At 41.5% G+C, this 26,307-nt stretch overlaps 1 protein-coding gene across 3 annotated transcripts in view; it reads left to right on the top strand.

Annotated features, from left to right (window-relative positions):
• USP2 (ubiquitin specific peptidase 2) overlaps positions 1 to 25,979 on the top strand; it is a 192,394-nt gene extending 166,415 nt beyond the window's left edge. For all 3 annotated transcript variants that reach the window (XM_082274547.1, XM_082274548.1, XM_082274549.1), the window contains 7 exons: positions 4,018 to 4,082; positions 5,086 to 5,189; positions 7,974 to 8,054; positions 10,920 to 10,998; positions 14,326 to 14,433; positions 16,809 to 16,929; positions 25,640 to 25,979. In XM_082274547.1, the coding sequence (XP_082130673.1) occupies positions 4,018 to 4,082; positions 5,086 to 5,189; positions 7,974 to 8,054; positions 10,920 to 10,998; positions 14,326 to 14,433; positions 16,809 to 16,929; positions 25,640 to 25,727 (646 nt within the window). In that variant the 3' untranslated portion in view covers positions 25,728 to 25,979. The remainder of the gene's footprint in view (positions 1 to 4,017; positions 4,083 to 5,085; positions 5,190 to 7,973; positions 8,055 to 10,919; positions 10,999 to 14,325; positions 14,434 to 16,808; positions 16,930 to 25,639) is intronic.
• Positions 25,980 to 26,307: the final 328 nt, after the last annotated feature.

Consider the following 26,307-nt stretch of genomic DNA (forward strand, 5'->3'; position numbering starts at 1 on the left):
CTGATTGACAGCAGCCAATGGCTCCAACTGCTGTATCTAAGCCAATGAGGTGAGAGATCGCCTCAGCTCTCATGCACATCACTGGATCAAGATCAGGCTCCGGTATGTATTGGGGGGGGGGGGGGGGTGAGGGAAACTGCATGCAGAGCTGCATAGAATTGGCCCTCAAATTAAGGTCAGTATACATCTGGGGAGAGGGAGGGTGAGCTAGTTTAGGTCAGGGAAGGGGGGATTGAAAGAAGTGAGGGTGAAGGACACTGGTGGGTTTTCACACACAGATTCTACTTCATCATTGATTCGCCAAGTTTTACTCCCCTAGATGGAATGTTGTACCCATGCATTTAGCTTCCAAATGCAAAAAAGTAACATTTATCAACTTTAAACTTCATTTGCCATGTTGTTGTCCTCTGACAGACCTCTTTCACACAGGTCTTCTATAGTGTAGACCCCATGCAAGGGCTGTGTAGCACAGGGATGCACACGTGTTCAATGCATCCCTGTGCAGGCATTCCCTTTCATGTTAGTTGGGATGTAGCAGCTACATGGACACAGCCACTGCATGGCCCTCAATGCACACTGTCTCACGGTTGTCAAATTGGGAGCAGCAGCTGTGTCCATGCAGTCGCTGCATCCCAACTAACATGAATGTGACTGCACAGGCCTGGCATGGTTATACGCTATAGTAAACCCGTGTGAAGGAGGCTTAATGGACCGGTACATCCAGGTCTGCTTGTAAGTGAGACATCATGTAGTGACTTTATTCCACTATATAGCTTTGTTTTAAATACAGTACAAGCAAAAAAAATTTCTTTCATAAAGTTGTAATACTTTCCTGTAGATATGCCCATTTGTTTTGTACTAAGAACTCAGAGAGCATATCATCTTTATTAGCATTCTACGGCTGAATTCACTGAGCTATAACAATCGTTATTTGTTGTAGCAACCATTTCTGTTAACGACGAGAACCACTTGGAGATGAATATAAAAGTCACGTGGCTTAAAAGTGATGATGACTGCGGCAAACACATGGGTTATAGCTTTGCAAATTGAGCCTTAGTCATCTAAAATCTCTGTAAAGATTTTTATAGTTCTATTTTCAGCTCTAGTGAGGTCAGAGCAATCCTCACTTACACTGTACAATAGAAGATTTTGTTTTTATTATGTAATACAATGCTTTAGGTAATAGTGCTTTCACTGAACTGTGGTAAGTTCAATCTGATCGGACTGTGTGGGACATCTACCGATAAAAGGAATGCTGTTTTTTTAAGTAGGGTATAGTTTATACTGCTGGATACATTGTAATACTATAATACTGCTCGATACATTGTAATACTATAATGCTTCATCACTGATATTAATGATATGAGAGATTGGGGGGGCCTGCCATTGGTGAATTTATGCTTTTTTTTTTTTTTTTTTTTTGCTTTTTTTTTAGCCTTAAAATTTAAAAAATACATGAAATATCCTTTAATCGGTGGTGTATTTTTTTTGTGCTTATATGTAAAATATTACAGTATGAATATTGCTGATCCATTAGGAAATTGCATGCTATGTGAGGTTTGGTATTGGCCTAGTTTTGATTTACTATGAAACTGTAAGAACTATTACAGCTTTGAACCCTCCGCATCACAGAAGACTCACTGCAGAGCACAGCCATGGAGTATCAGGTCTTATGCTGCTGCAGCAGCCTGTGGCAGAAGTGATATAAGGTCCAACAGTGACAGCAGATAAGCAAGCATGGTACCAGTTTGAGAGGCAGAAGAGCAGGAATGCAGCGGGAAGTTGAGGCAGGCAGCAAAAAAAAAAAAAAAAAGCATTTGAAAAAAAAGAAGCATAATCCAAAGAACTGTAAGAGTTGGGGAGTAAACAAAAATCCAGTAGATAGACAGACATAAGAAAACCGAACCTGATGACCAGGCACTGGCTGGAGGTTCTGTTTTTTTTTTTTTTTTTATACAGGTTATAACTGAGGGTCCGATATGTAGGCTACAGATTGGCAACACTACACTAAAAGAAGCAGTCCATAGATGGCAAATAGAAGTCAACTCCAGCACCTCAAAATCCCATAAATACTTCAGCCATACGCATGGGGGAATTGCTACATATTGTAAAGGAAACGTACGACATGTTTTTTTTTGGGAACTATCAAAGATCATTGACACTGTGGGGCACAACATGAAACATACATAGTTGTCAGATATGTATGGTATAAGACAAGTTGTCCACACAAAAGCCATATAATAGAAAACCGTCAGAGGATGGCTCCAGAAGAAGCAACAGAATTCTAAGTTGCCTGCGAGGTAAAAAAACAGGAAAATCCCACTTAAAAACGAATTTTATTATTGCAAAAAAAATAAAAAATATGAATAAAAATTGAATAGAGCAAAAAAGGGGGGGAAAAGGGTTCACCTAACCTGCTGTTCGTGAGGGGTCTTTCATTAAGAGGTCCTTATAGGCCGCAGAAAATGAAAACTGGAGCCAACAGAACCATGTCTTAAGGCCCGCACACACGATAAGAAAATCGGAAGGGAAATTTCGTCCGAACGATCTGCCGATTTTCGGGTTGTTAGTATGGTGCTTTCGACAGCCGATTACGGATTTTCGGATGACAAAAACTGGATGTGCAGGCTATATAATTTTTATCGTACGTCAACACAACGTCTGATTTTCATTTTAATTAGTACAGTTTTCGTCTGAAAAAAATCTTAAGTGCAAGACTAGGCATGCTCAGAGATGAAAGAACACATACTAAGCAATTCAACACATGACATCACTTCTGAAGTAGAATTCTGTCGTACGGGAAAATATGTATGAAAATAACCTCTTCACTTTCCACATCAGACTAGCATGCAACAAAAAACGGACGACAGATCGTTCGATAAGCCCCGTACACACGATCAGATTAACGGAAGCACTGTTCCTGGTGGTACAATGACAAAGTGAGGTCCTCCGTACTCTGGATCTCGTTTACTGTATTTATCCATTGAGTAATAGAGGGGGTTAGGGGTGACTTCCATTTGGAGGAAATGCATGACTTTTTTGCATTTTGGAGATGGATTGTTAAAGATTTGTATGTATTTCCACTTTGAGGAAGTATTTAAATGCAAAAGGATGGCTGCTGCGTTTTCAATCAAGTTTTGATCAGTCAGGTCATGTATCAGGGTACAAACTCAGGACCAGAAAGGGCAGATCCCCGGACACGTCCAAAATACATGTTGTATGGTTTTGATCGCAGACCTCGTCATGGTTAGAGGTCAGTAGCTGCTTCTCTATTGCGGCCCGTTTTCCTGAACGGTATAAAGTAAAGGCACACAAGCTTTGTCACCCAAAGCAACTACCAATGTCAACATCTTCTCTTTTGCAGAAAGCATTTTCTGGTTTTAGTGGTCCTCCGATTTACCAAAGTGTGATTGTACAGATTTGCTTACATGAGATGACTGTATCTCTGGGGGTGGATCGGGGGTGGGGGGGGGGTGTTTATGGCTTGTAGCTGTTCATATGTGCATGTAACAAAGGCTTTGCTTACTTATATCAAATCAGAAGCATAGGAGTGGCAATTTTAAAAGGTACCCACAGTTTTGTTCATGGGGCCAACTACTGGTATATGAGTATATGACTGACCTCAGGGCAATACCTTGGATACACTCTTGGGTGAAAATACTATTGTTCAGGTTGATTTTCTTAAGTATATGTAAATCCAAGAACAAAAATTTAAATATATTGCAGCTCATCAGCCCTTTATTCACACCTGCTGATCCTGCCAGTAACACATTTCCTGTCCTAGGATGAAAACACTCACTTACTGTACTGTATCTATAAAGCAGCAACGTTGTCATTCTAGGACAGGACTACCATACTGGGCTCCTCTCCTCCTCTTCATCATACCATTACTGATAATCAGTTTTTTTCCTAGAAGTGCTGTAATTGTCTCCATTGCACTTTGACATGCATAGTCCAAGGCTGAAGCTGTGTGTAGCTTTTACGTTGTATATAAACCCCCCTTTCCATTTTTTTCAGGGACACAGAGAAAAGCAGGCAAATGTGGAGGAGATATTTGGAAAGGGAAGACAGCAGGATTGTGGGTAAGTTGGTGTGAAATACTTTTCATTATTATTTTAAATATGCTGGAAATCATCCATAATAAAAAATATTGGCATAAGCTAGCCATGCTCCATACATACACTGTACATGCACAGGGGTGTGTGTGTTTTGGAAATGTACTTGCATAGTATCTTCCAGATAATAAGTTTGCGTACACAGACACCAAAATGGTATCTCAGAAAACTTAGATGCTAAGTAAGCCTTTGTTCACAGTGCCACTGTTTCAAAGTCATCCGACTTTAAATCCAACATCCCTGTGCAAATTTTATTATGGCTTGCATATGACTTCTTTAACAGAAATCAATGCAAGTCATATTGAAGTCCCACCAAAAGTATTGCAGGAACCTTTTTCTACGTAGGAGCGACATGAGTTGCATCAGAATGGCTTCATTGCCATTAATGGGGAGCAACTTGTCATATGACTTTGAACTCTCAAGTCGCATGACAAGTCATGGCAGTGTGAACTAGGGCTTACAGCTAGAAGTCTCCGATCAGCAGAGCATAATTTTTGCTGATTGGAAGTCTTTAGCTGTGACTCTGCGGGGGCATGTTCGAGTTCTGCTGAGAGACCACTCCTTCCATACTAAAAGCAATGGCCCTTCTTTATAGTCTGCTGGCAGAGGACTTGATTTTCCATGAACTGCATGCTGGCAGAGACAGCTTTTCTACCCAGGCTCTGGCTGGTTTATAAAGAAAAGTAATAGAAGTCTTTGGACACTTGTTTTCATGCACCTGAAATGGATTTAGCTGATTCAAACTAAAATGTTAGTTGGACCTTTCTTAAGGTTTTGTAAATTTATATGTGAAGCAAATAAGAAGTCATACATGCAGAGTCACAAGATAAAAGTAAAACCTCATGCTGTATGTAATAAATTACAGGTGTGATATCACGATTTTTAAAATATGAAGCCTTTACCAAAAGATTTTCAGTTTGCATGCCTTTTAGCACTTATATTTTGTAACATCTTCATTATCTTTGAACAGAACTGTTTGTCGGTCAGTTGAAGAGCTCACTCACATGCAGTGAATGCGGATATTGTTCTACTGTGTATGACCCATTCTGGGACTTGTCGCTACCCATTGCTAAGGTAAAAATGGCAGCAATAAATAAATGATATGCTCATTTTATAGAACGGAACAATGTTACGCACATACAATCCTATTCCTGTAGCTTAAAAAGTCAGAGTTATAGTCTGTATTCCATGTGAAGTAAGCATTTGTTAAATTCAGTTTACCCTGTAGTGCCTACTATGTGCTGAGATTGCCCTGGGATGCCTGCCATTTAGAGAAAGAGTTCCTAGAGAATGAGATTGATTGTCCTGGAGTATCTGCCAGGGTAGAGATACTCCCCTTAAAAGAGAATTATGGGTTGCTGCTGACTCAGGCTCTCAGTGGCATGCTGAGCAAGCTGCCGGTCCAGTCAAGATCTTTTTTGAGCCTAGACTGGTTGAGTGACCTGAACCGACAGCGGGCTTTAGATCCATAGGAGATGTAGGGCTAAAATGGCTTTGGCCATACTTTTCCTTTAAATGCCGGCTATGTGGTCAGAGACTGCTATGGGGGAGTGAGAGTGACAGCCCTAGAGAGAGACTGTTGTAGAGATAGACTAACCTGGAAACCTAGCCCATCCTAGAGTGCTTTCCCCCAGAAGAGACTGACTGTGATGGACTCAGAGCCAACCCTGAAGTACCTGGTATGTAGGAGACTAGCTTGAAGCACCTGCTATATGGAAAGAGACTGCCCCAGAAAGAGGCTTGCTTGGCCTGGAGCTAAAGAAACTTCTCCAGATTTTCTGTCCAATGGGGAAAATGTTTTCTGGCATGTGGAGCTGTGCAAAAAAAAAAAAAAAGCTTCCTATTCTCCATACTGTAACTGTCTGTGAACCTCTTTTCCCATACAACCCCTTAAAGTAACATAGGTTACCGCACAACTCCTCAGGTTAATGAAGATAACCACATTAGACAGTGGGAATGGTATAAATGGTACTTCCAAAAATACACAGGGAGAGCCATCTCCCCACATCCTTCTCTGCACGGCACCCATTGCCCCCAGTCCTCATATTACAGTGCCTTGCGAAAGTATTTGGCCCCCTTGAACTTTGCAACCTTTTGCCACATTTCAGGCTTCAAACATAAAGATATAAAACTGTAATTTTTGTGAAGAATCAACAACAAGTGGGACACAATCATGAAGTGGAACGGAATTTATTGGATATTTCAAACTTTTTTTAACAAATAAAAAACTGAAAAATTGGGTGTGCAAAATTATTCAGCCCCCTTAAGTTAATACTTTGTAGCGCCACCTTTTGCTGCAATTACAGCTGTAAGTCGCTTGGGGTATGTCTCTATCAGTTTTGCACATCGAGAGACTGAAATTTTTGCCCATTCCTCCTTGCAAAACAGCTCGAGCTCAGTGAGGTTGAATGGAGAGCGTTTGTGAACAGCAGTTTTCAGTTCTTTCCACAGATTCTCGATTGGATTCAGGTCTGGACTTTGACTTGGCCATTCTAACACCTGGATACGTTTTTTGTGAACCATTCCATTGTAGATTTTGCTTTATGTTTTGGATCATTGTCTTGTTGGAAGACAAATCTCCGTCCCAGTCTCAGGTCTTTTGCAGACTCCATCAGGTTTTCTTCCAGAATGGTCCTGTATTTGGCTCCATCCATCTTCCCATCAATTTTACCCATCTTCCCTGTCCCTGCTGAAGAAAAGCAGGCCCAAACCATGATGCTGCCACCACCATGTTTGACAGTGGGGATGGTGTGTTGCTTTTACACCAAACATAACGTTTTGCATTGTTGCCAAAAAGTTTGATTTTGCTTTCATCTGACCAGAGCACCTTCTTCCACATGTTTGGTGTGTCTCCCAGGTGGCTTGTGGCAAACTTTAAACAACACTTTTTATGGATATCTTTAAGAAATGGCTTTCTTCTTGCCACTCTTCCATAAAGGCCAGATTTGTGCAGTATACGACTGATTGTTGTCCTATGGACAGAGTCTCCCACCTCAGCTGTAGATCTCTGCAGTTCATCCATAGTGATCATGGGCCTCTTGGCTGCATCTCTGATCAGTCTTCTCCTTGTATGAGCTGAAAGTTTAGAGGGACGGCCAGGTCTTCGTAGATTTGCAGTGGTCTGATACTCCTTCCATTTCAATATTATCGCTTGCACAGTGCTCCTTAGGATGTTTAAAACTTGTGAAATCTTTTTGTATCTTTTTGTATCCAAATCTGGCTTTAAACTTCTCCACAACAGTATCTCGGACCTGCCTGGTGTGTTCCTTGTTCTTCATGATGCTCTCTGCGCTTTAAACGGACCTCTGAGATTATCACAGTGCAGGTGCATTTATACGGAGACTTTATTACACACAGGTGTATTCTATTTATCATTAGTCATTTAGGTCAACATTGGATCATTCAGAGATTCTCACTGAACTTCTGGAGAGAGTTTGCTGCACTGAAAGTAAAGGGGCTGAATAATTTTGCACGCCCAATTTTTCAGTTTTTTATTTGTTAACAAAGTTTGAAATATCCAATAAATATCGTTCCACTTCATGATTGTGTCCCACTTGTTGTTGATTCTCCACAAAAAATTACAGTTTTATATCTTTGTTTGAAGCCTGAAATGTGGCAAAAGGTCGCAAAGTTCAAGGGGGCCAAATACTTTCGCAAGGCACTGTATCTATTTGGATGTCTGTGGCTATAGTTACACCCTTTCCAACTACAAAACAAGGTCATTTCATATAAAACTGTACAAAATAAGATCTCTGTATTGCTTATAGTAGCCAATCAGATTCTAGCTTCACTAATTGCAACAGTTTACTGTATTGTTGTGATTCATGTTAGTGATTGTATGCATTTTCTTTTATACAGAAGAGTGTTTCAGATGTGTCGCTAATGGATTGCATTCGTCTCTTTACCAAAGAGGATGTTTTAGATGGGGATGAAAAACCAGTAAGTGTTTTCAAAGAATATCTGACTTCCTCAAAAAGCAAATGTGCAACCAACCAGAATTAATTTTTCTTTGGTTGGATATTGAGTAAGCCGTAATATATTTTTGCTGCAAATTGTTACATACCATTACCTTATGCATTGTTTTATTAAAAGTGCCAGTATGTCAGATCTATAAGAAGCACTACATTTAAAAATACAGCTACCGTACTGGAAAATTAGTAGCAATGTCTATGTTCATTTGGGGAAGTAGGAAAGCAACATCAGTATCATATCATGATCTACGTATGTAAATATTTCTTGAGACAATAAAAAAAAAATAGTTATTACAAATTCGATGGAGAAGGAGAAAACTACAGTAGTACCTTGGTTTGTGAGCATAATTTGTTTCAGAAACATGCTTGTAATCCAAAGCGCTTGTATATCAAAGTGAAATTCCCTGTAAGAAATCATGTAAACTCCAGATGATTTGTTCCACAACCATCTAATGATATAAAAATGATAACGGCAATACAAAATACAGTTTAAAGTGTACTGTAAAAATAAAACAAATTAACCTTACTTTGCGGCACCCTTCCATATATCATTATGACCCGGCTTCCAAACCACAGTTCCTTTTTTGTATTAAAAAAAAAAAGATAGTACATTCACAATTTTAAAGAGTCTGGTGCAATTCCAAAGCCGCTGGTGTATATGTACTGTACTGTAAAGCCACTGGTATACAGTATACAGTTCTGTATGTGGCCGGAGGTCCGGGGGCGCTGGTGGCTCCCAGCGTTTCCTTCAGAAATTGGAAACACTTGAGAACTGTTGACATCCCTTCCGGGTGCTCCAAATTCACGTTGCATCCGCCCACCCAGCTGGGGGTGTCTCCGAGCTGTGCAGGAAACAGTGGGAGCCACCAGCGCTCCTGAACCTCTGGCCACATACAGAACTGTATACTGTACACCAGGGGCTTTACTGGACAATACTGTACAAATACATCAGCTTTTAAATAAAAACTACTGCTCATATATCAAAACATCGCTCGCAAATCAAGGCAACATTTAAAAAAAAAAAAAAGAAATCATTGCTAGTTTTTCAAAATGTTCATAAACCGCTTTACTCGTAAACCAAGGTTTTACTGTACTGCAGATATGCAGTACAGGTGACTAGAGGGACCCATACCTGCAACAGCCTTTCCAACCCATCCTATCACAGCTGAATATGGACCAATCTGGCAGACAAAGGTATGGCATTTACCTGCCCCTTCCTACCTCCTGCACATTCTTATTGGCCTGTGACTCATCATAACGGAATGGGGACAGGACAGTAGCGAGTGTCAGACTCATAAATTCGCCCAATTTAATTATTACACTATGCCACCACCTGCCATGAGACCATCACCATCTTTAAACACGCACATTGTTAGAAATCAATACCATCTCATTTCAGTGTTTTGCAGTATTCCCTTTAATAAAGTAATATTCTAGATGTGGCAGTGCTGTGACCTGCCAGGGTGTAAAAGGAATGTTGACTCAGGATTCTCATTCAGGCATGTTAGGGGCTCCAGGGGGCTTTTGTCATTCAGAGGAAACTGGCTTTTCAGTGTCCTTATTTAGTAAAATACAATTTTGGACCTGGAGCCAGAGATTTTTTAGTGATCTCAGTGGTATGAAATTTCCAATCCTGGGACCAGATTTTGCAGCCAGCCAGCAAACTGCTGGGGCAGGTGTGTGCTGGGATTTTAGGAGAATCTGGACTAGGGTTCTGAGCTCCACCACAGCAGTCAAAGGAGGTCTCTGACCAGGAGTATAGATGGGAGCCATCTGCTCCCAGCTGCTAAGAGTATGTACCAAGCTTTTGAGAGGGGTACCAAGTGTCATGGTCTGTGGGACCAGCCTAAAGGCCAGGAGCCTCACTGTTTGTTTACATAATTAGTGAGGTTGAAAAAAGACACCAGTCCATCCAGTTCAACCTATGTTAAACATAATTTAAGTTAAAATCTTCAAACTATAACTAAAAGACACAAATTAAATCATAATACTAGCTCCCAGGTTTCCTAACTTGTTGTAATAGTTATAATGGAGTTTCACTTTCCCAATTGGATTTTATTTTTATTTTTTTTATAAGCAGTACACTGAACAAACAACCCAAGTATACAATAATATAGTCCCAATGGGTCGAAAAGTAATTTAAAAGTAATAGAACAGAGATAATATAATATTGAAATTGTCTATTGTACAGCAGTATCATAAAAGGTGGACAATGCAGCACAGACACACAGTATTAGAACCATCGACCCATAATCAGAAGTTCAAGAACAAGCTTGTTTGGTTTTTTGGTTTTTTCTTTGGATGGACGAGCAATCCTAAAAACCCCAGCAAGGGAAACTTGCTTTTTTTATTTCTGGAACTGTGTTGAACTTTCTTTTAATAAAATTTGGCCAGAAAAGCCCTTAAAAAGAAGAAAAACAAGTGGCTTTGTCCCTAACAGTTCTACAATTTGAGTTCTCACATAGGGTATACTGGTCAAAAGTACAGAATCTAATGAGATTTTTTCACAATAAAGGGTTTGGTTTAGGGTAGACAACAAAGCAGTGTGACTACAGTTTTAGTAAAATTAATGGTTGCACAGGACAAAAAAAGTGCCCATGGTACCAATGATTTTTGGCCCTGGTAATAGAGGCTCTAATCTTTGCTCATTAGTCATGGCTCTTGTTGTTCCCACGGGAGAATGTAGTTATGCCAATAACCTTGTGTGCACTATATACATAAGTCAAAGCCCTATCGTTTTATTTTTTACTTTACATTTAGTATATCGGCCAATGCTGAAATACAGTTTCAAAGTCTCTAATTTATTTTTATTTTTTTTTTCATTCTTTACCAGACATGCTGTAGATGTAAAGTTCGTCGAAGGTGCATCAAGAAATTTACCATTCAGAAATTTCCCAAGATCCTTGTACTTCGTATCCTTCCATGTGACTTTTGTTTGGCTTTTTATAGAATCACTATTATATACTAAACGTCAACTAATACCAGATTCACTTTTTTATACAGCATCATGTAGAAAGTAGTTTAAAATGGGAACTGCATGTTGTCTCAAACCACAAATGAAATTTCAGATTCCAGCTTTCATTTAAATGTGATCGCTAATATAAAATTAGAATGTCATCAAAAAAATTAATTTATTTCCGTAATTCAATCCAAAATGTGAAACCCATATTTTATATAGATTTGTCACACAAAGTGATACATTTCAAGCATTTCTTTCTTTTAATTTTGATGAGTATGACTTGCAGCTAGTGAAAACCCAAAATTCTGTATCTCAGAAAGCTAGAATATTACATGAGAACAAAAAAAAGGATTTTTATTACAGAAATATTGGCCTACTGAAAAGTGTGTCCATGTACAGTATAGTATGCACTCAATACTTGGTTGGGGCTCCTTTCGCATGAATTACTGCATCAATGCGGCGTAGCATGGAGGCAATCAGCCTGTGGCACTGCTGAGGTGTTATGGAAGCCCAGGTTGCTTCCCTCTCCTGACCAGCTTTATGGAAATGCTGATTTCATTTTCCAGCAGGACTTGGCGCCTGCCCACACTGCCAAAAGTACCAATACCTGGTTTAATGATCATGGTATCACTGTGCTTGATTGACTAGCAAACTCGCCTGACCTAAACCCCATAGAGAATCTGTGGGGTATTGTCCAAGATAAAGATGGGAGACGCCAGACCCAACAATGCAGACGAGCTGAAGGCCGCTATCAAAGCAACCTGGGCTTCCATAACGCCTCAGCAGTGCCACAGGCTAATCACCTCCATGTCACGCTGCATTGATGCAGTAATTCATGCAAAAGGAGCCACAACCAACTATTAATTGCATACTATACTATATACATATACTATACATATACATATACATACTTATTAGTAAGCCAACATTTCTGTATTAAAAATCCCTTTTTTTTTTTTTATTGGTCGCTTCTAATTTTCTGAGATACTGAATTATGGGTTTTCGCTAGCTGTAAGCCTTAATCCTCAGAATGAAAAGAAATAAATGCTTGAAACCTATCACTCTGTGTGTAATGCATCTATATAAAATATATTATTATTATTCTAGTTTCACTTTTTGAATTGAATTACTGAAATAAAAATAACTTTTTGATGATATTCTAATTTTGAGATTCACCTGTATAAGCAGTATAAATAGTTTCTTAAGGCAGGCCTAACAAAAATTGTCATCTGTATGCCTGCTATGTAATGCGTAAGTGTAACACGCATAGGTAGTTCTTACCTTTTGCAGACATCACACTCTCTTCCTGACATGTATATAATTATCTAAAAAGAAAAAATATATACAGAGGGCACAACAGCCTAGCGCATTACCTTTGCAACAATGGTTTATTTAAAATGTATATGCACTTCATACTAACAAATGAGATGAAATATCAAGCAAAATATGTGCTTAAGTGTAAGTCCACCAGATTCTCCACTCAGCATGGTCTGCTGGTTAAGAACAGTTGTGGAATAGAAATCTCCAAAGAAATCTGACACGTTTCGAGGGGTGTCCCCCCCTCTTCCTCAGAGGGGAATGGTTTATTAAACCATTGTTGCAAAGGTAATGCCCTAGGCTGGTGCGCCCTCTGTATATATTTTTTTCTTTTTTGGAGCTTTATTTGGGTTGCCCTTGACCTGTTGAGAGTGGTAGCACAGCCGATGTGGCGGCTGAACCAGTGGAGATGTGTGCTTTCAATCAGCCGCACAACAACTTCTTAAAGAGGAAGTAAACCCTCTGCAAGAAAATGAGAAAAAAAACCTGTAAAGACAAAGGCATAATGAGCTATGTTTGGCCATCCTGGTTCGCGTCCTCTGGCCATCTGATTTGCCGGAGGCGCGATTACATCACTCCTGTGCATACGCGCGGGAGCCGCCGTTCACGGCACAGGGCTCTGAAGGAACGGCACGGGTGGCCGATCCTTCAGAGCGCATACGCCGATGACGTCATCGGCTGCATTAAAAGTTTAGAAGATATTTTACAGCACCTATAGGTAAGCCTTAATATAGGCTTACCTATAGGTAAATTTCAACAAAGTGGGTTTACAACCATTTTAAGTGCAGGAGCAATAACTTCCTTTTTTTCAGTCATACAGGATTTATATTGTGCCAACAGTTATATTTCACTCCAGGAGGCTGGTGCCATCTTTAAAAAGGCGTTACTAAGGTTCAGCATCTACTTCTAAATTAAGATGCCAGAATAGGGAATACATAATTATGTAATCCCCCTAGCTGGCCGTAGTCTTTGTTGCTTTGTTTTCATGTTGTCTCACACATCTATTTTTTTGCATATGCCCATATGCTATAATTGTGTTTACGTGAGCACCCGCCTCTACCCCAGTACAGCCGCACAGAGCCATTCATGTCTGTGGGTGGCTGTACGCAGCACCTGGGGAAATAAGCCAGAATTTGTCACACAGGCTCAGATCTTCGCATGCAAGAGGCCCAATTGTTATTGATCGAATAGGAATTATAGAAATATGCAATGCATTCTATGAATAGGTGGTGGGGATCCGGTCAATAATCGACTCCTCCTTCATTCACAGATTGCAGTGCATTGTGGGAAAATAGTATTATTAGATCACTGAATGATGGAGAGGATGAATGTGGGTGGGCAAGCACTGCAACTCTTTACATTAGCAGTGACTGCTGTTACCCCACATAGCAACCATTGCAAGCAGCTCAAAGCAAAATCTGGCAGTTATGAAGGTGGCATGAAGGAAAGATTTTTCTTGAAGCAGATGCAGGATATGGGATACACACCTTTTACATGTAAAAAAAAAAATATGGTAAATTTCAGCTTTAAGCAGTAAATAAAAATATTTCTTGGCGCATCATGGCAGCATACACTTGGTTGTTGGGGCGGAGCCACAACCCAAGTGTATGCTGCCATGAAGATGCACCAGGAAAGGAAAATTAGGGAAAGGCGAGTATTCAATTTTCTGTATTTATATGCTTTATATCATATTTACTTAACTAAAAATGTTATGTGTATTTTTGTAGTCTTAAATATGATAAATGAAGAAAATATAAAAAAGGATACATTGAAAATGATACTGTATATTGTGACATGCCAGGAATCTGTGCATGCAGACTTTACCAGTAGGTCCGCTTTAAGAATTTTTTTTTGCTGAATTCGCAACTGAAAGAGCTTACTATCTGTTATCTTTTTCCTATCCTGTAGTAATGTCATACTCATGAAGCTGCAGTTTCTCTTCCTTAACTTTAACCCTTTACAGATTTAAAGCGGTTTTCTGAAGGCCGCATAAGAAGTAGCAAGCTTTCCACTTTTGTGAATTTCCCTCTTCGAGATTTAGACTTACGGGAATTTTCTGCAGAACACAGCAGTAAGTTTTTTTTTTTTTTATTTTTTTATTTCTATATTCTTCATAGGTCCAACTGTGTAGAAATAGTTCTCTCTTTAAAGTTAAATATTAAATATGTAATGTTATAGATTGAAAGGTCTACAGTATATACACAACAAGAGATTATGTACCATTTATGCATTGTTTTGTGTGTACAGCAATGAATGCCTCCGGAATATTTATTATGATTTTTCCTGTCTCTCAAAGAGAGCCTATCATCTTGCCCATTTGGGGGAAAGTAACAGGATCAGTGATCACCACTTGCTTCTGGATCCACTGCTGAGGTGGAAAGCTTGACACAGCCAGACACAGATAGCAAAAAAAAAATATATCTGACAGAGTTCAACTCTTCTTAACTCTTCCTAACTGTTCCCTATTCTAGCCAAAAAAACAAAACAAAAGGATTGATTATATGTACATGTTAACCACTTGCCGACCAGCCGCCGCAGTTATACAGCGGCAGGTTCCTGCGAATCGCCTGTACGGCGGTCTGCAGGAGTGATCCTGGGGGGGGTGGGGGCGCGCACGCGGCCACTCACCAGCAGGGAGGCTGATCCATGGGGCCGGTGGCCGTGATTGCTGCTGGGCACCCGCGATCGCTCCCCGTGAAGAGAGAACGCCGGTCGGTTGTTGTAAACACGGCAGACCATCGTTCTCTCTGGAATCAATGCAGAGGTCCTGTATTCATTCTATTTAGGATCACAGGTCTCTGTATTCATTTCAAAAGCCCATCCCCCCACAGTTAGATAACACCCCCTAGGCTCACACCTAACCCTTTATCCGCCCCTGGGTTAACCCCCTCCCTGCCAGTGTCATTATTACAGTAACAGTGCATATTTTTACCACTGACTTCTGTAGTAATTTCACTGGTCCCCCCCAAAAATGTCAGGTGTCCGATCTGTCGACCGCAATGTCGCAGTCCCGCTAAAAATCTCTGATCGCCGCCATTACTAGTAAAATAATTAAATAAAAATGATAAATCTTTCCCCTAGTTAATGTGATAACTTTTGCGCAAACCAATCAAAATACGCTTATTGGGATTTTTTTTTACCAAAAATATGTAGCAGAATACAAATTAGCCTAAAATGATGAAAAATTTAGATTTTTAACTTTTTTTTTTTTTTTTTTTTTTTGGCAATGTTATATAGCAGAAAGTAAAAAATAATGTTTTTGTTTTTTTCAGAATTGTTGCTCTTTTTTTGTTTATAGAGCACAAAATAAAAATCGCACAGGTGATCAAATACCACCAAATGAAAGCTCTGTTTGTGGGGAAAAAAAAGGACATCAATTTTATTTGGGTACATCATCGTACGACTGTGCAATTGTCAGTTAAAATAACAGTGCTGAATTGCAAAAAATGGCCTGGTCATTAAGGGGGAAAATCTTCTGGTCCAGAAGTGGTTAAAGAGACATGATAATATGTATATTTTAAAAAATAGTGGACACTCGTTATCTGCAGTTTGCATATTAGGGAGATAATCATGAAGGGTATGGGCCAATATGTTCAGTTATGCTTTGACAAAAAAACCTGGAAGCTGATTGGTTTCTATGCAAAGATGCACCAGATTTTACATTCTCCAGTCTTGGTTAATCAACCTATAAGTCATTTCTGTCTGCTGCTTCCTTCCTCTATCGGCATAAATCACTTCCGACAAGTTTTCCTGACACCAAGAGAAAAAAGATGGGGAGAGATCTCCAGCACACAGCCTGTGATTGACAGCCTCAGTTCTGATCCTGTGTGCCATGTAAAGGGGGTTGTGTCCCTACCCTCCAATCGGCTCTCAGAGCTCTCCTCGCTGAGCTCTGCAGTGTATAATTTCAGCTCTCTGTCCCCTGTTTTCTGAAAGCTCGGACGGGCTTTATAACTTTGGCACTTTGGCTGTAGAGTAGAGAAGACTGCAGATAAACAGGAACAACATATAAACATAGAAGGATTTGTTGATCTCTGTGTTTTTTTTTACCTGAGGACTGAGGCCAATTACTTCACTGTGAATGCGTAGGGGTTTACAAGCACTTTAAGTAAAATTGTCTATGCTCATTCTTGTATTCTACATTGTACCCCATTGCTAACAGAGATACGTAACGCACACTGAATCATAATATGTGTGGATACAAACCTATATGTTGATGAGCTTTGGGGGTGAAATTAGGTCTTTCACCTACTGGATCAATATTAATACTATCAGCAACGGTTCTGATGTAGAAGTAGATCTAGCTGTGCTTTATACCTTAATTGGCCCTTTACCAGTAATCTAACTGTTATCCTTTCACAGAATTTTGTTTGACATTTACCTTGTTTTTAAAGCTAGAATTTAGTCTTTTTTTTAATATTAGATTGTTACATTTTGTTTTTGCAGCTCAAGCTACATACAATCTGTATGCTGTATCCAATCATTCGGGTACCACCATGGGAGGCCATTATACTGCTTACTGTAAAAATCCAAACAATGGAGAGTGGCACACATTTAATGACTCAAGGTAATGATCAAAGTGTAAACCATCTTTCTCTAGCGCTCATCGACAGACGTAGTCCTCGGTGATACACCACCTTCGGGTTATGTTACCTCCGCAGGAGCAGGACTAGACAGGAAATTAAAAAGCTCTGGCCACACCCTAGGGGCAGTCCCAGAGGGTATATCCTCTCTCTCTCTGCCTCATCAAATCAGTTATTTTCTGTCTAGTTAGGAGTAAGGACCTAGACACCTTGCTGGGATCTTAGGTCCTGGCAAGAATTTTTTCTTAAAGGATTTTTTTAGACAGCTTTTTTCTCCAGTGTTCCTGTGAGATCTTCAAGCAAGAAAGCTGAACTGGGCGACGGGCTGGATGTTGAGATCCGGAGGTCACCCCAGTTCAGCCTACGAGCGCGTGCAGGCCATAGCTCCGCGCTGGGTCGGCCGCGACAAAGTCCCATTAAAGGACTGTCCACGCGAGTTAAACGTCTCGCCGAAACGCCAAAGACCATGAGTCACGGCGTCCGTATCGGTCGACAGCCCTCCCGCCCCGGTGGAGAGGGGTACTGTCAGGAGTTGGTGCCCGCCTGGTTCCGGTATGGTGAGTAGTATGTTCCCCCTTTTTTCCCTGACGGGTTTTGTGGTGAACGCGGGCCCCTCTCTGTATGGTAAGAAAGAGTCCTTTCTATCCTATAACATGTCACAAATCCTCCTACTTTGAGTGTGATTTATGTGTGCAAAAGCCAGGAGGCTTGGCTTGGGAGCTAACAATCTATTGTATACATGTTTTAAAGATGTAATCTGTGGCATTCTGGGAATCTTATGGGTTAAGTATAAGCTACCTACCAGTCAGAAGCCACGGACATGTAGACTGCCTTCCAAATCAGATCTCCAGCTATTAGCAGGCCTCCCGAACGGCCACGCGGTCCGCCAGGGCCGGTACCGCCAACCACGCCATATCCCCATGCAGAGAGAGTGTTGTGTGCCCTGCAGCACACCGCTATTCAGTTTAGGCCGCCGCCATTTTTTTTGCTGGATCGCACGAGCCGCCATTTTGGCGTAGCCTCGTGTCTCCAGCATGGGGGCGGCCATGTTTGAGGTGATCCTACACCTCGTGGAGCTTGGGGGAGGCGCCGGAAGGTGTGCAGAGGGGCGGAGCCGCCTCCTTTCTTCCTGGGCAGCCAGCCAAAAGACTTCCTGTTTGTCAAGACAGCGCTGTAAGCTGTTGCAGTTTAACTCTGAGCATCAAGTGGTGAGCCTGGGGGTCTATCTCTCTCTCTCTCGATCGATAGGGATCCCTAAGCAGGTAACACTAAGGGGCTTTTTGTGGCGCTGGGGGTCAGAAAAAAAAAAAAAAAAAAAAGTTTTTTTCTTTACTTTTGAATTATATTATCCAGGAAGTAACTGGAGTTATTATGGACCCTGCCACACATATTCCCCCACCTGTTTCCCTCGAGGGGGCCTCGGGACCCGCCGGTGCACAGAGTATAGAGTCATTTACAGCAATTTTGGAGTCTATGGTGGCTCGGGTGGAGGCGGCCTGTCAGGGACGGGGGTCAAGGAAGCGACCCCCGCCTACCCCTATACCATCTGACACCTCTGACTCAGATTCAGAGATGGTCACGGCAGTTGCAGGTTCCTCTGCAAGGGCTGTTATCCCAGGTAAAGCCCCCTCAGACAGTGAGGAGGACGCTTCTTCTCTTGCTATAATTCAGGAAGAAGCATTGGTGGACGCACTAGTTGTGGCAGTGCAAGAAACCTTAAAACTTGAGGCTTTACCGGCAGAGGCAACTGAAACAGAGAGGCCTTTTGGGACTAATAAGCCCATCAAGACGGCGAAGGCTTTTCCTGTACCTAAATGTTTTGGTAATCAGATTAAAGGAGAATGGGAGCATTCTAAACGTACCTTTACTATTTCCAAGCGTATTGCTAGACGCTATCCGTTTGAGGAATCCATCATTAAGAAATGGACGGTACCACCAGTCGTGGATCCGCCTATTTCCAGGCTGAATAAAGCCACGGTTATTCCAGTGGAGGACACTTCGTCCTTTAAGGATCCGGTGGATCGAAAGATAGAAGCAGAGTCCCGCACTATCTTTTCTCTGATAGGGTCAGCATTTAGACCAGTAATCGTTATTGGTCTAGTTTCCCAGACACTTACGGAATGGGCGAAAATGGTACGCCAAGATCTTAGGGGAAAAGATATTCCCCAGGAGACATCTGATTTGATGGAACAGATCATACAAGGGCTACGGTTTATCTGTGACGCAGCCTTGGACACTACTCCCCTATTAGGGCATGCATCTAAGTTAGCAGTGATCCTCAGACGTGTGCTGTGGTTAAAATGCTGGTCAGCTGACCTAGGTTCCAAAAAGACCTTGACCAATCTCCCCTTTCAGGGGAATCGTCTATTTGGAGCCAACCTAGATGAAATCATTAAGGATGCCACTGGGGGCAAGAGCACTTTTTTGCCACAGGCTGCAAAAGCTAAGGGACCTCGCAACAAGCGAGGACCTTTCTTTACCGCCCATAAAGGGCGCCCGGCTGGTACTAGCGGGAAAGGCAAGACTCCTCCAGGAGGGTTCAAGAAGGGGACCAACCCAGCCAAACCCGAAGCAAAGGAGTACACAGCCTGAAGGTGCGCCCCCACCCGGTTTCAGGGTGGGGGGACGTTTTCACCGGTATTCAGGACATTAGATCGAGCATCAACCACTACTACCGGTGCGATTCTTCCCTTCCAACATTTAAGTACCACAGGAAGCGGTAGTTACCGTTCCCTGAAAAGATCTTTTCCTTTACCTTTTCCTAAGATTAGTCCCGATACCTCACAGGAATCGGATCTGGTTGACCAGATAGGCCAAGTAGCCTCTAGTCGGGTGACTTCGGTCCCTGAGGTTCAACCAGAAAAGATCACCCTTCCTGATAACTATCAGGTATCTGATAAATGTGTGGGAACAGAAAACGACCAGACTTTCTCGGATGGTCGGGGCCAGATAGCTCTAGGGACGCCTGGTTCAGATCCAATCAGCGCCAGTGGTCCTAGAAATTCTAGGCTGGCCTCCTCAAGCCGGCCTGGCCGACTTGGACATGTTAGTCGCAGACGTTCCGTGGGAACTTCGTCTCAGGGAGTGTCTGTGGTCTCAAGGACCAATTTACCTTCGTGCTTTACAGTCGCTGGTTTTAATGGCCTGGCCATTGAGACCCAAGTACTGAAGGACAGAGGTTTGTCTACTTCAGTCATTCCTACCCTTATTAAAGCAAGGAAAGCGACTTCCAGCAAAGTCTATTATCACACATGGAAGACTTATATTGCGTGGTGCGAATCTTTAGGATTTCCTCCACGTACTTATTCGGTGACTCGAATATTGGCCTTTTTGCAACAAGGGGTTGAGCAGAAGCTAGCCTTGAGCACCATCAAGGGTCAAGTTTCAGCATTAGCAATCTTCTTTCAGAAGCCTTTAGCTACCAAATCCTTGGTGCGGAATTTCATCCAGGGGGTGCGGCACCTGGCTCCTCCAGTCCGCGCGCCCTTACCGCCCTGGGATCTTAATTTGGTTTTGTCGGTTCTACAGAAACCTCCCTTTGAAAACATCAGGGAGATTCCCTTGCTTACTTTATCCCAGAAGGTGGCCTTCTTGGTGGCTATTACTTCTGCTCGCAGGGTGTCAGAACTGGCTGCATTATCATGCCAGTCACCATACCTAGTGATTCATAGGGATAAGGTAGTACTTCATCCTAAGCCATCTTTTCTTCCCAAGGTGGTTTCAGATTTTCATCTGAATGAAGATATTGTACTACCTTCCTTGTGTCCTCAGCCCAAGCATCATCGGGAACATGCGTTGCATTCCTTAGATGTGGTTCGGGCAATCGGGGTATACCTGAAAGCTACGGAATCATTCCGTAAGACGGATTCACTTTTTGTGATCACGGATGGCCCCAGAAAGGGTTTGCCTGCATCTGCCGCGACCATTGCCAAATGGATTAGACAAACGGTGGTACAGGCTTATTCTATTAAGGGTCAGAGTCCTCCGTTCCCTGTTAGGGCGCACTCCACTCGAGCGCTCAGTACTTCCTGGGCCTTTCGCCATCAGGCGTCAGTGGTCCAGGTATGTAAGGCGGCCACCTGGTCGTCGGTACATACCTTTACAAAATTCTATAAAATTGATGTGACGGCATCGGCGGATGCCTCATTTGGCCGCAAGGTTTTGCAGGCCGCAATTTGAGGAGACCGGTGGTCTACCTCGAGGGTTTTTTTCTGTTTGAAAAAAAAAAAAAAAAAAATTTGTTTTCTCTTTTTTTGGTTGAGTCTCATCATTAAGGATGAGCATTGTAAACTTCTAGTTGGCACCGGTTGGGCCTTCTAGATTGGGATTTGATTTCCATTTTCCCACCCCTCAGTTGTGATACTGCTCTGGGACGTCCCGAAGGTGGTGTATCACCGAGGACTACGTCTGTCGATGAGCGCTAGAGAAAAATGGATTTTTGTAAAATCTTACCGTAAAATCCTTTTCTCTTAGCTCATCGACAGACGTAGTCCCCGCCCCTCTGTTTTGGAGTTGGGTTGGGTTAAATTCTCTAAGCACTGCTTTTTCACATAACTGATTTGATGAGGCAGAGAGAGAGAGGATATACCCTCTGGGACTGCCCCTAGGGTGTGGCCAGAGCTTTTTAATTTCCTGTCTAGTCCTGCTCCTGCGGAGGTAACATAACCCGAAGGTGGTGTATCACCGAGGACTACGTCTGTCGATGAGCTAAGAGAAAAGGATTTTACGGTAAGATTTTACAAAAATCCATTTTTTCTTGTTTTTAGCTTTTTTTTTTTCTTCACCTGAAAACATTCAAAGTAGGCTATTTATAGTAGATATTTCTAAAACAAGGAAAATAATTAGCAGAATTGGCCCTTAGCACACTTGCCTACCCCTGCTCAGCTATGCTACATGGGAAGAACCAGGTAGCTGATGTCAAGACAAATTCAGATAATTAGTATTTACCTTAAAATACATTACACTTTTTTTTTTTTCTTTTTTTATACATAGTACAGTTGGTGTTTTTATATCTATTATCTGTATTTGTAGTTATAGAAAAAAGATTAATTTTAAAATCATAACTTCATTTTAAATTACCGTATGCTACTTTAATTTAATTTAAATAAAACTCACTATCATTTATTTTTCAAAGTGAACATTTACAGAACTTAGCAGATTGAATTTGTTTAAAGTGCTTAGCTGGCCGTCCATAGCAGCCTTTTCCAACTAGGGTGCTGCAAATGAGAAACTCTGGTCTACACTAGAGTGCTCTGTATTTCCAATTTTGAAGTCAAATTTGAAAGAACCTCAATATTACTTTAAAGCGGAAAGCAGAGTTCCACTCATTTTTTAAATGTAGCCACATTGAAATGGGCACCCATAGTGATGTAATGTTGGGCTGCTTATATGGTGAAATTTCGGAAGTACGTACCTTTTTCTAATTTATTTTCACCGCGACTTCCGTTCGTGGCCGCCTAGGCAACTACATCATCAGCCTGGCTAATTGACTCTTGGGAAACCGATGTCATTGATCCTAGAAGTCACGAGATTTCCTGACCAGAACAAAGTGCGCCGGCAGTGTCATTACTGCGCAGGCACGAGATTGCTAGGTGCATGCTGGGTAGCCAGCTGCACAAAATCCAGGAAATGAAGCCAGGCTGGCTTCAGCTGCCCACATCCTCCATGGCCGCAACCAGAATCGACAGGGAAAAGAGAAATCCTCATATAGTAAGTCATTATAATGTGCACATGGCCAGCTCTATCCATTGCAGTTATGGTGAATTACAATGATCTCAATGATGTGGTTAGGATCATTTTGGCTAGGAGATTGGAACTCCGCTTTAAGTGTTCCCATTCACTTAGCCTCTCTAAAACATTTTTTTTTAAAACCTATTCTTACCTTTTTGATGATTCTTAGGAGCTGGTGTCATGGCAGACTGCTTGCATTTCTGATAAAGTTCAGAGTAAGTCTGTCCCAATATAAAGGCCAAGTTAAACTGGTGAATACAGAATTTGGTGAAGCTGTGTATAGTAACCAATTGGCTTCTAACTTCAACTCGTTCAATTGACAAAAAAACAAACAAACTAGAAGTTTATTGGTCTCTATGCACAGCTGCACCAGATTCTGTGTTCACCAATTTTAGTGAAACTCCTCTTTTTAATTTGTGGTTCTCATGTGCAGTGCAGTTCCACTTTAAGCTCTAAAACAAATCCTGCCTAAAAGACACCACAAGATGACTGATGTTGTCTTTATTAATGTAAACGAAAACATTTTTGGATTTCTCAAAAATTTGATCAATTTAGTTAATAGGATTCTGACTTCAGGGCTTAGCTCTGCCAAATGCCATCTCCTGGCCAAAGGGAGTGCCACAGTGATTATAAGGGCATACGCTGTTTGTACATGCAGAAGGCATTGGGTGGAACTACTAGTGCCAGCCTACATAGAAAAGGTGAAACTAGTTTCAGAGAAACCCAAAGAAGTTTACTTCTATCTAACGGTAAAAGATGCAAGAGGAGATGCCCTGTGATGTCTGGTCTTAGGGCCAGTTTACACCACAGTTACAATTTATGCATTCTAGATGGGTTTCTTCAAGCCCGTTTTTGATGCGTTGCAATGAGTTTTTTCCCCTATTTTTTTCCTTCATCTAAATTCAGGACATATGCGTTCCGGTGCATTTTTGATGCCTTCCAATGAGTTCTGGTGCATTTTTGATGCATTTTGCTGCATTCCAGATGTGCTCCATACCGAAAAAATGCAGCATGTTCTTCTTTTGTTGACTCTACTGCATTGGTGTGAATGAACTAGGGCCATTGGAATAAATAGAAAACACTGCGTGTGTGTTTTTGATGCAGATTAAAAATGCACTGGACCTCATCTGGTGTGAACCAGCCCTTAGATGGGACTTTATATTTTAATATGTAAAAAGCATGTTATTTCCCTGTAAAAGCCTCCCTTGTGTAGAGGACTGCTGCTGGGTGCCACCATCTTGGATGTGATGTCAGCAGCCCCAGTAGACTCAGAGCTGTGACTCCAAGTAACACTCTATAGCACTCTATAGCACAGGTGTCTAACTGGTGGCCCTCCAGTTGTTGCAGAACTACAAGTCCCATGAGGCATTGCAAGGCTGACAGTTACAAGCATGACTCCAAAAAGCAGAGGCATGATGGGACTTGTACTTCTGAAACAGCTGGAGGGCCTCCAGTTTGACATCCCTGCTCAATGGTATTTCCCTTTACTTTTTCCCTGGCCACTACATAACAGGTTATGTAGAGAGGGGAGGAGGATTTGGGGACCAGTACAGACATAAATTGAAGCCTAAAAGAAAGGGCAATGATAAGTACCATTAGGGCGAGTTGTGCTGGGAAATTGACACTTTCTAGAGTGTCAATTCCCTAGCAAGTTTAGAGGCACATTGCAAGTCAATAAAAAAAACTTGTAGAAAGAAAAATAGCTTTGGCATCTCTGTGCTTTCACTTGCAGTTGTTAAAGTTGGTGACAGGGTCAGGTGACAGGAGACAGGGTCTTAATTCAGATTAATCATTTACAGAGTCCCAAAGAATTCCAGATTTCATTATAAGGTGGATCAGCAGGTGAAATCTGTAACCACCCTTGCCATTTTCTTATTGCTACACGGTGGGGTCACATTAGAGATATCTATGTTAAAAGGAAATACCATATAAAAATAATCTAAAGGTAAATTATTAATCATAAATTCACATCAGCAGCAGGACTGACTGCATAGGGCAGCTGTCAGTACATACCTTTTTTGTTCTGTCTTGTCACATGAACCACAGCACCACTGGAATGACAAATATAAGGCCCCATTCACATTTGCATGTGGGGCCGACTGTGATTACCCATTGGAGACTCAACGGAATTTCCTGAAAATGACCTGCCATAAAGGGTTCCTTCACACTGGAGTTAAATTTTAAGGCAGCCTAAAAACACACCTATAACATTATTGGGCATTTAGGATGTGTTATACGGGCGTTCATGTTGCGTTGGGCAGCACTTCTCAAACGCTTGGTTTATTGTTTTTTTTTGTTTTTTGTTTTTTTTTTTATACCAAGCTAAAATGAGAAATTATCACTTTTTACACTTTGAAACCGCATGGTAAATGCACTGTAAATGCCATAGGCGCATTTACAGTGCGTTTATGGTGCGGTTTTGGTGCGTTTCAATAGAAGTGAATGGAGGCAGTTGCAAAGTGTCAATGCCTTCCAAACTCTGTAGGCAGCGTTATTTTTGTCTCGCCACAATGCAAAGCAATGCTGCACTGTGAACAGCTCCATCTGCTCACTATTGTAACAATGCTGTGTGGCATTGATAGGCGTTTGGGAAGAGTTAAAATACAACCCAACTGCCTTTTGCCAATGCCTGTGTGAAAGAGCCCTTGCAGTCATTTGCTTGTAGACCATCTATGTCCAGGTCTGATCATTCCCAGGTAATCAATGCATGTTCCATTATATGCAAATAGTCTCTAATGGCTGTGGGTGCTGTCAGCCTTTCTTTTGCTTTGTATGGGACTCATGACCTACAGCTATTCATAGGAAACCCTGCTGAGTCTTCCACGGGTAATTGCAATTGGGCCCGCTCACAGATGTGAACAGTACGAGGTTTGTGTACATACAGACATTTTCTCGTAAAACAAGAAAATACTCCATTTCAACATTTTATACACACATTTAACAGTTTTGTCTTTTCCTCCTCAGGGTTACCGCAATGTCTTCCAGCCAGGTGAAGAGCAGTGATGCCTACGTGTTATTCTATGAGCTATCGGGACCTTCATCCAGGATGTAGACTTCAAACCACTAACAAATGCAGTGGAGATACAATTGCATCAGATGTGAAAACTGTCCAGAAGGGTCATAAGAACCTTCATTTATGCTGCAGTGAGCTAAAATAATTATTTTGAATGTACACCAGCATTTCATACAGTCACTAGTTGCCTTACGCAATCATCCAAAGAACTATGGCCTTAAACTAAAATAAAAATACCAGTGGATTGGGTAATGGTGCAGGAAACACTAAAACACAGGAAAAGCTGAAAAATGAAAAAAACAACTTTGTCCATCAGTATTCAATGACATATCTATACCCAAGTCTTTATAACCAGTAAGAACATAAGTAAACCAGTATGTGGAACCCCCAGCTGTTTTTGCACAATACTAAAACTCCAGGTATGCTTGTTGCTGCTCTTACCGATTGAGTGTTAAGGTAGAAGGAATCCTAAGAAGTGTTTCGGGATAAGGTAGAAGGAATCCTAAGAAGTGTTTCTGGAAAGTCCTTCTTTCAGAAGTCAGGATGAAAACTGCTCAGGAAAGAATTGTATGTCCTTATACATTACGACAAAATGTTTTTATGTATTTTTTTGGTTGCT

This window comes from Pelophylax lessonae (assembly GCF_965119305.1).
Source record: "Pelophylax lessonae genome assembly, chromosome: 12".
NCBI classification, from domain to species: Eukaryota; Metazoa; Chordata; class Amphibia; order Anura; family Ranidae; genus Pelophylax; species Pelophylax lessonae.